The 12,603-nt window shown below is 44.8% G+C and overlaps 1 protein-coding gene across 4 annotated transcripts; it reads left to right on the top strand.

The window, feature by feature from the left end:
• The first annotated feature begins 2,328 nt into the window (after positions 1-2,328).
• Positions 2,329-12,026, top strand: meis3 (myeloid ecotropic viral integration site 3). 4 transcript variants are annotated; one of them, XM_027021683.2, is made up of 13 exons: positions 2,329-2,665; positions 3,034-3,113; positions 5,491-5,636; positions 6,412-6,586; positions 6,670-6,720; positions 6,812-6,862; positions 7,004-7,153; positions 7,268-7,376; positions 7,899-8,044; positions 8,767-8,843; positions 9,828-9,886; positions 10,171-10,257; positions 10,661-12,026. In XM_027021683.2, exons 2-13 carry the CDS (start codon positions 3,102-3,104, stop codon positions 10,849-10,851), a joined length of 1,254 nt encoding a protein of 417 aa, XP_026877484.2. In that variant the 5' UTR covers positions 2,329-2,665; positions 3,034-3,101; the 3' UTR covers positions 10,852-12,026. The 4 variants fall into 4 exon arrangements, with proteins under 4 accessions (XP_026877484.2, XP_026877486.2, XP_026877487.1 ...); XM_027021685.2 differs by lacking the exons at positions 2,329-2,665; positions 3,034-3,113 and adding an exon at positions 3,875-4,055; XM_027021686.2 differs by lacking the exons at positions 2,329-2,665; positions 3,034-3,113 and adding an exon at positions 3,875-4,055 and having other exon boundaries at positions 5,491-5,655.
• Positions 12,027-12,603: the final 577 nt, after the last annotated feature.

The raw sequence follows: 12,603 nt of genomic DNA, 5'->3' as shown, positions 1-12,603 counted from the left end.
GCTGAGTCAACAGTGTCAAGTAGCCTGGATGGCCAAGGTCAGCGGACATATCTACCAGAGTAGCACGTCTTTCACACACACACACACACACACACACACACACACACACACATACACACAAACACGCAGCTACAGAGCAGCATGCCACACAAACACACACCACACACACAGCTACATGGCAGCACACCACACACACACAGCTGCCACACACACACACACCTACAGAGCAGCACGCCACACACACGCTAGAGCAGCATGCCATACAAACACATACAGCTACAGAGCAGCACACACACAGCTACAGTGAGCCATCATTTTATTTTAATCAACGTGATTTGTGTTTATTTTGTTTACATTCTAAGTTCAAGCTTCCTTCAATATCACCTATTTTTGATGTTAAAAAATATTACTCCACACTGCAAATTCTCAAAAAATATTAAACAACTACGAAAATATTAAATATGTTCCTTCCATAATGCAAAAAGGGCCTTAAAATGTTGTTTAAAATATTGTTTTATGTTGTGACATAAAAATGAAAGTAAAACAAAAGAGACTAAATCAAGTTTGAAAAACACCTGCTGATGATCCCAGCAACCAAAGCATCCCGGCAAGATTTCCTCTGTTTTAGGGAAGAGGGAGGAGAAGCGTGTCCATGTGCTTCAGACTCTGGGTGGGGGGATATCTCCCCCTCCCCCACTAAACACATATGTACTTAAAGCTTACTTCTAGAAAGTTCCTTAGGTTACGTCAAACCCCTCAAGCTGTGTGTCATTAAGTCAACATGGGAAAAAGATGAGATGTTAAGGTGTGTGTGTTTTAAATGTTTGACTCCTGTCTCCATGTATGTAAGAGACCACACGTGTGTATGCATATTTACACATGTGCATACATATACGCATCATGAGATCATGAGAACGTATTCCCTCCCATAGCCGTGAGCAGTGTCTCGAGTCAAGACTGACTTTAGTATAAACACCCTGACATTGACTTGGGACAGAGGGAGAGAGATAAAGAGGAAAAAGGAGAAAGAGAAAGAGAGAGAGAAAGAGAGAGACAGATGGGGAGAGAGGGAGAGGCCAGCAGTGATGAACACTCCAGAACAAACATTCACACACTGTCAGTGTCAGAATACATTCACACTCAGTGGCTGACATATACACATAGAAATATAACCATTCGCCATTCCACCGATGCTCAAACACACACACACACACACACACACACACACACACACACACACACACACACACACACACACACACAAACACGCACGCACACAAATGCAGAATAAGTTAGTGCCAGGAAGCCTAAACGATAATGCCCAAGCAGACTCTGGGCAAACACCCTGAATATGTCGGCAGCTTATCAATTTTTATTTGTTCTGGTTCTGCCAAAATACTGTAAGACTTTCAAAGTTGACGAATTAAAACTGACTGATTACATCTGGAAACGACCCATTCAAAAGGCGATCCTCCACCGTTGTTTCGCTGTTAAAACTCTTTATCTCTGATCCTCTCCGTTAGGAAGGAGCCTCCCGCCGTCGCGCCGGCCGTTGGTGGCTCGCGCCTGCGCCGCTCGCCGGTTGCGTGTGAGTCCTGCCCACTGAAGATGCGGCCGCCTGTTGGGCTGTCCGGGCGGTGGCCAATAAAGGAAACGTTTGGAATAATTGTTGTGTTATTTAGGGGTAATTTACAACACAAGGCGTAGTTCAGCGTGCTGTGGCGCTCCGAAACATTGAAATGTCCCAACAGTTTAGACATAAGATGAGGCTAGATGCAGGGAGGATACGGGCTACAAATGTGAGGAAAGTTAAAGTTAAAATTAAATAAAGAAATATATGCTTATCAAGCTCACCCCAACGTGCATGCAGGCTAGGTTATACAAAAACTCATAGCGTGTAACGACATGGAGGATTATTTCTAGGTGAGAAAGGCGTTCCTCCCGTAAATGTAGGAATAAATGAGTGAATATGTTGCTGTCAACGACCCAGACTCATCTGAGCAGGAATTATAAGATGTGGAACAGCCTTCACAAACGAAAATGACAAGGCATTTAGATAGACACGCGTCGGTGCGCGTGCAGGGGGAGGATGGAGTAACCGTAACCTGTTAGCTGTCGTGGCCCGTTAATCTTCTATCTGCCTGCATAAGAACACTAAATGAGACTCCAATACTGCGAGTGACTATACGGCCATTTTAAAACATTGTGTGAGTGACTGCATGAGGGCAATAGAGGATGCTTGCTTCGGGGTGTGTGTGTGTGTGTGTGTGTGTGTGTGTGTGTGTGTGCTGCCCCGAGGGGTGGGGGTGGGGGGTGAGAGCGTGCAGTTCAGATAAAACGAGCGGGTCTGCGTTTGTAATGCGCGAGCGTGTGTGATAAGGAGGTGGGGGTGAGACCCCGTCGTGTTTTGACCCCCGAAACAACCTCAGCCTCCGTCGCTCCCTCCGTCTCTGCTTTAAAGCGCCACCGCTCCTTTGGCCGTGACAGACCACTCCAGCTCGTGTCTCGGTCCATGGACATCGCGAAAGAACAGCGAGGACGCTACAGCACCGTGCACCATCTCGCGCCCGCTAGCCCTGCAACACTCCGGATCCGCGCGCTGCGATAACCACGTCTCACACTGGATGCTCGCCTGGGCGGAGAGACTCGCGCGTCTGGAGTTTCGGTGCGATTTCAGAGATTTTATTCCTTCTCTGGTGAACCATGTACGCCCTAGTAAGCCTGCGGCGGAGTCTGGATGAACCATAGACTAGGCTAGGAGTTGTGTAGATTAAAATTCAGTTGATCACTTTAAAAGTTGCGCTTACTTTGTTAATGGTCCGCTTCACAGCCAACACACAAAAATAGGGATTTTCTACACATAAATACTCACGTGTTGGCAGTTGTGGTAGATTACAGGCCAGAATAGCCAACCCGTGGTGTTTTAGTCTGGACATAGAGAACACTTAACTGCGCTGGCGTGGACATTTAAATAAATGGACATTATTATTTAAGATCGCTCGGCTGTATTTAATGTGCTTGTTTCTCTGTTAGTAATCGTGCCCCGCGCTACCGGATTGGTGTGTGTCGTCTTCCGCGAGAGAGCGTGGCTTCCGTGTCGCATGGATAGAAGGGTAAGTGTGCTTATTGATACTTATCGCGCTGGTGCAATTTTGATTTTTGATTTGTTGTGATCAATCCGTTAATTGTATCCGTGTTTGGAACAAAACTGCTTGTCTCATAACCAGGCGATATTCTGGTAACCGCCTCGCGACTCCTTCCCGCCCCGAGACAGCATCCCGGTCCGCCTCCCTAGCACGCGCTGACACTGGAATTCCAACTCTAGCACATTTATGTCTAAACGGATAACTGTTTACAAACAATCGCATGACTGTGATCGTTAATGCTTAACATTGTAATGAACTAAAACATTATAAAGTCCTGCCTACTAACTGAATATTATGTTATTTAACTTTTTAAGGAATAAATACCGTGGGTATTAATTCCTTAAAATGAATACCCACGGGTTATAACTCGAGTCCACGCGCTGTCCAGTGCTTTTACCTGTATAATCCGTTTCGGATTATTCGACAGTCACAGACAATGTTCCCAGGCGAATTCAAACCGCGTCTTTATAGTTCACACCGTTAAAGGCAAATACGGGCTAGTTGCGCATACGAAGAGCAGACATGCCAACTAACCGGAGAGCAGATGAGCCTGGGCTCGGGACGAGCGCGTGTCTGGCACGAGACTGAATAGTAATAGTAATTGTGGTATGTCACTATAATATCACGATGTCCTCTCAAACGTTTCTTTATGTGTGACATCTGCAGCCTCGTGATATGCTGTAGACTCGAACTTCATAAAGGCAGTAGGCTTCATATTAATTGTTTTCTTTGCTCTACAAAAAAATCTAATTACAGCTTTAAGTGGTTACGTCACGTAGATACATTAAGCAAACTTCCCCATTTCCTGCTGCTACCAAATGAACCATCACGCAAAATCAGCCCGTTTCGCTTTCAGAAGTGGCATTTAACATTTTTTAGTTACATATTTATTTTTCCATTTTCACTCAGGTAATTCTAAAAAGTGGATGTAGCCATAGGTAATGTATATCTATAATCGGGTTATAATTCACCATAATCGGGATATAATTACGTTCCTCAGAACTAATTTTAGATTTGGGTTTGGCAGCTAATGTAGTTTAGGCCACTTTAAGATTGTAAACTTTGCTGACAGGACGTACAGTTATCAGCAGCGTTTACAGTGTCCAGTGTGCAATAGGGCAATGAGTGAACTTGCATTTTCGGAACGCTCTGAATATGTGTTTATGAATGTGTCTCTATGAATGTGTCTTTTTGAGTGTGTCTTTAATAATGTGTCTTTATAAGTGTTTCTTTATGGGTCCTTCTTTGACATCGTTTGTATTATTCGTGTGGGTTTGGAGCGGTTTTAGGTTATAGCATTGTCCTGTTGCAACTGAAAGTTACCAACAGTCTGACACATTGCCACATGCTTTTACACACAACGTATCTTATTACTATTATTTAAGTAAAGAAAATTCACAACTGAAAATCAATTTTGAATTAAAAAGCCGTCAAGACTCTTTTTAAAAGCTCGTGCGTCCGCGATGCTTATAAACTTGCCATTTATATAAACGTTTTCCTGGCGGTTTTTAAAATACCCAAACGTTTAACGACCAAAAGAATGTGCAGCGGTTTTAAAGCCACTGGAGACTCACACAGGTCCCACTGTGTTTGGAGAGCAGACTAAGGTAAGATTGCCCTGGTGGAGAGCAGCACACTGCAGGCGGCATTTGGACAGGAAAGACAGTCGTGCGTCATGTAGTTTGTGACACTGTTTATTAAATTATCTGAGTTTAATTCTTTGTTTATTTCGGTTATACACTAAGCCGTCAAATGGCAGACGGGAAACAATCTGAACGGTATTACTGACGATTATCCTTTATTACAGGCCTCGGGACCAGTGTGTTTTGTAACTCAAGCAGAATAGCTCGGTGAGAACAGCGGGGAAGTCGCCTGCATCGGTGCCGTTTTGGGGTTTGACTGCTGTTTGGCGCATAATATAGCGGACGGACATGTAGAGCGTGCGTAGATCAGCAGGTGTATTTCTGCACGATCTACAACTAAACACCTTCACCGGGGTGGACTGCCAGCCTGCCGCACGTGTCTGTTATTCTGCTCAGGTAGTGCGGTAATGTGCACAATTGTGACGAGGGGCGAAGCTGCGGTGTTTGTGGTTATTAGATGGCTGAGTGAAAAACGTTGTTGTGGGGGATTTGTTTGTTTGTTTGTCTGTGTGTGTGTGTGTGTGTGTGTGCGCGTGCGTGCGTGCACATGTTTTCAAAGTTTTTATCCAGGAAGACTGAAATTTGCAGCAAGTATAAACAACCCTCTTTCTTCTTTCCACACAGCACATACACAATCACAGTCTTTTTCTGACTCTCTCTCTCTCTCTCTCTCTCTCTTTCTCTCTCTCTCTCTCTCTCAGTATGAAGAGCTTGTACAGTACGCAGGGTCTGAGGTTTTGTCTGTGGGGTCTTATGGTGAAGTGATGAGGTCACTACCCCCACCCCCACCTCACTATGGCCAAACGGTTCCTGATTCTCTCAAACAGCACCGAGACCAGATCTATGGGTGAGACACAGATATATGGGTGAGACACAGATATATGGGTGATACACAGAGCTATGGGTGAGACATAGGTCTATGGGTGAGACACAGGTCTATGGGTGAGACTCAGGTCTGTAGGTGAGAGATATATGGGTGAGACAGGTCTGTGAGTGAGACACAGCTCTATGGGTGAGACACAGGTCTATGGTTGAGACTCAGGTCTGTAGGTGAGAGATATATGGGTGAGACAGGTCTGTGAGTGAGACACAGATCTATGGGTGAGACACAGGTCTATGGTTGAGACTCAGGTCTGTAGGTGAGAGATATATGGGTGAGACACAGGTCTATGGTGTGAGACACAGGTCTGTGGGTGAGAGACAGGTCTGTGTGTGAGACACAGATATATGGGTGAGACACAGGTCTATGGTTGAGACTCAGGTCTGTGGGTGAGACACAGATCTATTGGTGAGACACAGGTCTGTGGGTGAGAATCAGGTCTGTGTGTGAGACACAGATATATGGGTGAGACACAAGTCTATGGGTGAGACACAGATCTATGGTTGAGACTCAGGTCTGTGGGTGAGACACAGGTCAAGGGGTGAATGCTTGACTGTGGGTTTATAGCAATAGCAAACACATTATCTTTATGTCTCTTCATTTAAATACACTATGAAGTCTTTGTATGTGTGCGTTTCTCTATGTATGTGTGTGGCTTGTCTATCTATCTGTCTATTTTTTTGTGTATGCGCATGTGTGTGTGTTTGTGTGTGTGTGTGTGTGTGTGTGTGTGTGTGTGTAGCCATCCTCTGTTTCCACTCCTGGCTCTGGTGTTTGAGAAGTGTGAATTGGCCACCTGCTCACCACGTGACTCCTCCTCAATGTCAAACTCCTCCCATCTCCCTGGCATGACCAGTCACAGTGATGTGTGCTCCTCCGACTCATTCAATGAAGATATAGCAGCTTTCGCCAAGCAGGTGAGTGACAGCACCAAGACCCAATCACGTTCATCCTCCAGAGGTCAGTAGCAGTGACTGTCACCTTGTGTTTGTGTTTGCAGATCCGCTCAGAGAAACCCATATTTTCATCCAACCCAGAACTGGACAATTTAGTAAGATGCTCATCACTCTTAGCTAACATACACACATACACACACACACACAGAGAAGGTGAATGCTATTATAACCGCTGTTCTGTCTCAGATGATCCAGGCCATCCAAGTCTTACGCTTCCACCTGCTGGAGCTGGAGAAGGTGACATGCCTGTCACTCCGTTTTGGAACATTCCAGGAATATTTTTAGTTTCTTATTAATGAATGACATATTTTGTCATGTTCTTATTTTTGTGGGACACACAGGTCTGGTCTTTACTCCCCTCTGTTTCTGCTGCATTAGGTCCATGATCTCTGCGATAATTTCTGTCAGCGCTACATCAACTGTCTGAAGGGGAAGATGCCCACTGATTTGGTGCTGGAGGAACGGGAGGGCGGGTCCAAATCTGACATAGAAGATTTCACTGGTTCTTGCACAAGTCTGTCAGAGCAAGTGTGTTTCCCCAGACAGGGTTTGCAGTTGTGACGTTATTCTTGGTGCGTGTGAATATATATACGTATATGTGTAAGTGTACGTGTTTGACTGTTGCTTTCTGTTCTGATCCAGAATCAGTCCTGGTTGCGAGACACAGATGACTGTGTGTCTACACCCTCAGTCACACCCGGTGTCTCCTGTGGACCGACTACACACAGCGCAGATAACTGCAGCGAAGCAGGTACCCACACACACACACAAACACACAAACACACACACACACACACACACACTCAACCATGTACTCACACACACACACACAAACACACACTCAATCATGTACTCACACACACACACACACACACACACACTCATACACACACACAAACACACACTCAACCATGTACTCACACACACACACATACACACACACAAACACACACTCAACCATGTACTCACACACACACACACACACACACACACATACACACACACAAACACACACTCAATCATGTACTCACACACACACACACCCACACACACACACACACTCAACCGTGTACTCACACACACACACACACACACATACACACACACAAACACACACTCAATCATGTACTCACACACACACACACACACACACACACACACGCTAATACATATACACACATACACACCTCCATCCCCCTCTCAAGTTAGAATGGGTACAGAGAGAGGAATACAGCGCCATTCTACCTATCGTGTTTGTTCACCTGACTTACAGGAGATGCTCTGGATGGGGCTGTAGCGTCTCCCAGTACCGGAGAAGAAGACGAGACTGACCGGGACAGAAGAAATAACAAGAAAAGAGGGATCTTCCCCAAAGTGGCAACCAACATTATGAGAGCCTGGCTCTTCCAGCACCTATCAGTAAGGGAGACAAAGACAGGAAAGGAATGACCTCAGACAAATGGCAGAAATACAGCAAGCAGAGTGAGAGAGAGGGAAGGAGGGAGGGAGGGAGGGAGGGAGAGAGAAAGAGAGAGAGAAAGAGAGAGAGAGAGAGAGAGAGGTGATTTAGGGTGACAGAAGTTGGTGAAATACATGAACTTTTAGAGACCAAACGGTGTGGCGTGTTAGTGTGAAATCTGAATTATGGGAGTGCTGCACAGCTGAAAGGAGCAGAGACCACATGCAGTACAGTAACAGGCATATGCTAATTAGCTCCTAACGAACCTGCTGTAATTACACACAGATTTGAGCTTCAGCAGTGGCTATAAATAAATGGGAGAGAGACTCAGTGAGAACAGCACAGGCTCTGTCTGCCGCCATGCTATAGACCTGATCATACGTCACTTATTTATATACAATACATTTATATATTTATAACTACACAGTATTAGGTGCTATATATAACTATATCCTATATATCCTATATTATAAAGTGTATTCCCATGTGTATTGCAACTTTTGTGTTTGTTATACAATTTATATTATAAAAACACTATTCACACCACCAAATTATAAGAGAACAGAATGTCTGTATTAAAACTGAAATGCTTGAGACAGCTTTTTTATACTAGGAGAACTTTTTACTGACATATTTAATTAACTAGTTTACCAAAGCACAATCCTTTTTTGTCCCATCTCAGCATCCATACCCCTCTGAGGAACAGAAAAAGCAACTCTCTCAAGACACAGGACTTACCATTTTGCAGGTCAACAACTGGTCAGTACCCTGTGCAGTACCTGAGCCATGCAGTACGGTCAGCGTGCAGCTCACTCTGCACCTCCTAACTGCATGCATTGATCTGCATTTACCTGGTCAATAGAGGCCAAATGAATTATGCCACCATGATCAATACTCATTTTGCTGTAATGAGGATTTATGTTAGCTGGTGAAAGGTTAATAATGCCCAGGTTTGGTGTTTATCTCCTTATCGGAAAAAAAAGACAAAAAAAGCTTCTCAGGCTTTTATGATGTTCTACAGTCAGACTGTTACCTGTCCTCCACCTCAAAGCACAGAGACACTGGCATGTTCTCCACCTCAAAGCACAGAGACACTGGCATGTTCTCCACCTCAAAGCACAGAGACACTGGCATGTTCTCCACCTCAAAGCACAGAGACACTGGCATGTCCTCCACCTCAAAGCACAGAGACACTGGCATGTCCTCCACCTCCAAGCACAGAGATACTGGCATGTCCTCCACCTCAAAGCACAGACACTGGCATGTCCTCCACCTCAAAGCACAGAGACACTGGCATGTCCTCCACCTCAAAGCACAGAGACACTGGCATGTTCTCCACCTCAAAGCACAGAGACACTGGCATGTCCTCCACCTCAAAGCACAGAGACACTGGCATGTCCTCCACCTCCAAGCACAGAGATACTGGCATGTCCTCCACCTCAAAGCACAGAGACACTGGCATGTCCTCCACCTCAAAGCACAGAGACACTGGCATGTCCTCCACCTCAAAGCACAGAGATACTGGCATGTCGTCCACCTCAAAGCACAGATACATTAGCATGTTCTCCATCTCAAAGCACAGAGACACTGCATGTCCTCATACCATCTTTTATATTGATCTTCACTTACAGTGTTATCTGTTTTTAGTACCTATTGATCTAATTTGTGATATTTGTGCACTGTGTTCTTATATGTACTGCTGTGTGTGATGTGTGTGTGTAACGTGTGTGTCTCTTCGTTTAGGTTTATTAACGCCAGGCGTAGGATAGTGCAGCCCATGATCGACCAGTCGAATCGCTCAGGTAACCCACCACTCAAACCCACTACACCCCCCACCTCACCCACCCTCACCCCACTACACCCCCACCTCACCTCACTCCACCACCTTACTACACCCCCACCTCACCTCACCTCACCCCACTCCACCATCCCACTCCACTCCACCCATTCTGACACTGTGCTGTTTAATATAATCAGACTCAGAGGCTCAAAGTTGACTTGGCATATTATTTTGCACTGTGTGCTCTGATCAATCTATTGTATGTGTTTTTGTGATTGTTTCCATTTGTGTTTGTGTGTCATATAGGTCAGGGTGCCCCCTACAGTCCAGAAGGGGCAGCGTTAGGAGGTTATGGATTAGATGGTCAACCTCACTTAGGCCTTAGGACAGCAGGTAAGCATCATATCTGTAGAATGGGTGAAATTACGGCTATTAAACATCCGTCTACGGCTTTGACTACAGAACAACAAAATAGCCTGAATCCCCTGCACCTTCTAAAGGAATGTGATATAATGGGAGGGAATATGGATTAAAACTTTCTTAAATTACTTGTATACTTGTACTTTTCTGAATTACATATATGCGAGACATACATGAGGCCTAACGTCATTTACCCCTGATGAAGCACAGTGAACAGCCACACTGTGAAAGATTGCACAACAGAAATAACTGTTATATATTTTAGATGTGTTCTGTTATTTTGTTGAACACTTTTAACTTTTTAAAAATGATTGCAGATATAGAATAGCTGTAATACATCCTGTGTGTTCTCACTCGCTGTGTGTGTGTTCTGCAGGGCTACAGGGCCTGGCGTCTCTACCTGCGGACTACCCCGGGGCTCTGCTGCCCCAGGCGGGATACACCCACGCCAGCCCCTCCCTGCACCCATACCCCAGCCCCCATGCTGCCATGCTGCTGGCCCCGCCCCCCCATCCCCACTCTTCCGAGCCCCTTATTGGACAAAGCCTTGACATCCATGCCCACTGAGAGTGTGGGAGGGGAAAAGGGCGGAGAAGTTAGTTTGGCCGACGCCCTCCCATCCGTGCTGCTGTCATCCTACGAGCATGACCTCACTGTTCTTCAGACGCCCTCGCTGTCTTTTCAAGGCGCCCCTGTGATCGTTTGCCATTAACCCTTTATAATCACTTTGTCTTAAAACTCAAAGGCACAGATGTGTCCGACTGTTTTTACATGTCAGTGTGCTGAGAACCTTTCAGCGCGATGGCCCCGTGTTCCTGCACACACACACAATTACATTCCTCTGCCATTTACACATGAGCATCGCTTTTTATCATGCACAGTCATATACACAGAACCTATTTTCAATTTTGCAAGCTACATCTTGAACTCTGCTCAATTGGCTCAAACCGTGTCTTCCTATGGCCTTCAGGGTGAACCGTAGCCTCTTCTGAACTGAACTTCTGGGTGCTCAGTGCCTCCCCCTGCTGGCCAGAACCCCATCCCCAGGAAATCCAGCAGAGAAGATCGCCAGATATCTGCAGTCTGGTGCCTTCACGACTGAATCAAATAGTCCTGCAACAGTCTTCTTGAACCAACAGCATCGAGCTTCCCCGCAAACCCAAAGACGTAACTGCTGGATGCTCGTGATAATGAGAGAGTTTGGGTCCGTCTGTCCTGATGCTATGACCCGGTCCTCGTGATAATGAGAGAGTTTGGGTCCGTCTGTCCTGATGCTATGACCCGGTCCTCGTCTTCCTCTTGCCAACCCTGCCCTCGTCATGCCGCTCTGTCATCAGGACGCCATATTTAATTTAAGTTTTTATGTTGAATCTATTTTTGTATTTATGTGTGTCAGAGACTCAATGTCACCAAACCCTGAGTTGATGTTTATCTTCAGTTTTTTGAAGTTTATATTAATAGTAGGTCCTTCAAGGTCCTAGCAAGCGTGTTTTTAGTTTGCTTTGTAGGATCTGTTTCATGCCTTCATGAAATCATATGTCTGCTGTATTAACATAGAACATTTCTGGTAAACAGTCCTAACAGAGGGAAGTTTGAGAGGAGGTCTGCAAGTACCAGTGTTAGGTGCATCTTATTTCTTAATCAGGGTATCTTCCTGGCTTGTGTTTTTAAATAACTGGACTAATATTTAAAAGCTATGAATCTGTACTTTACCTCTGCATTAAAAAAAAACTATGACTGAACGATAAAATTGATGGTTTGTATTACTTTATTGCTATTTTTCTCTATTCTATTATATCTATTCTATTAGATTTATATTTATTTATGTAATTTTGGCCTGGCTGCATAATGGCGTCCCTCTGCTGCTCTGTTGTTGTCCATTGGTGGGTGACATGTCCTGTCATGACCTCATTGGTGGACAACATGTCATGACTTCATCTGTGAGCCACCGTGACCTCTTCAGAATGATAAAACCTCTAATAAAAAACCACCAATACCTTCAAAAACACCAATACCATAAAAATGAATACCATAAAAACACCAATACCTTAAAACACTAATACCATAAAAACACTAATACCTTAAACACCAAAACCTTAAAACACAATACCTTAAAAACACTAATACCTTAAACATTCACTGGATTCCCCCACTGGACTGGACCATTGTTTACTATAAGCTCATAAACATTCTTACCCATATTTTGTTATTTGCACTGCGCCATATTGCACGCCTACACCCTGAGCTTAATAACTGTATAATTGTACACTTGTATATATTCATATTCATGTTTATTTATTCCCTTTAGATTCATTTATT

The sequence above is a fragment of the Electrophorus electricus genome, chromosome 7 (assembly GCF_013358815.1).
Source record: "Electrophorus electricus isolate fEleEle1 chromosome 7, fEleEle1.pri, whole genome shotgun sequence".
Taxonomy (NCBI): Eukaryota; Metazoa; Chordata; class Actinopteri; order Gymnotiformes; family Gymnotidae; genus Electrophorus; species Electrophorus electricus.
This window is presented reverse-complemented; position numbering and strand designations above follow the sequence as displayed.

What these genes read in the sequence shown, in the direction of transcription:
- meis3 (XM_027021683.2), top strand. An exon ending in ACCTGCTGGAGCTGGAGAAG is followed by an intron (nt 6,863 to 7,003) that starts GTGACATGCCTG and finishes CTGCTGCATTAG; the next exon opens with GTCCATGATCTCTGCGATAA. An exon ending in GCACAAGTCTGTCAGAGCAA is followed by an intron (nt 7,154 to 7,267) that starts GTGTGTTTCCCC and finishes GTTCTGATCCAG; the next exon opens with AATCAGTCCTGGTTGCGAGA.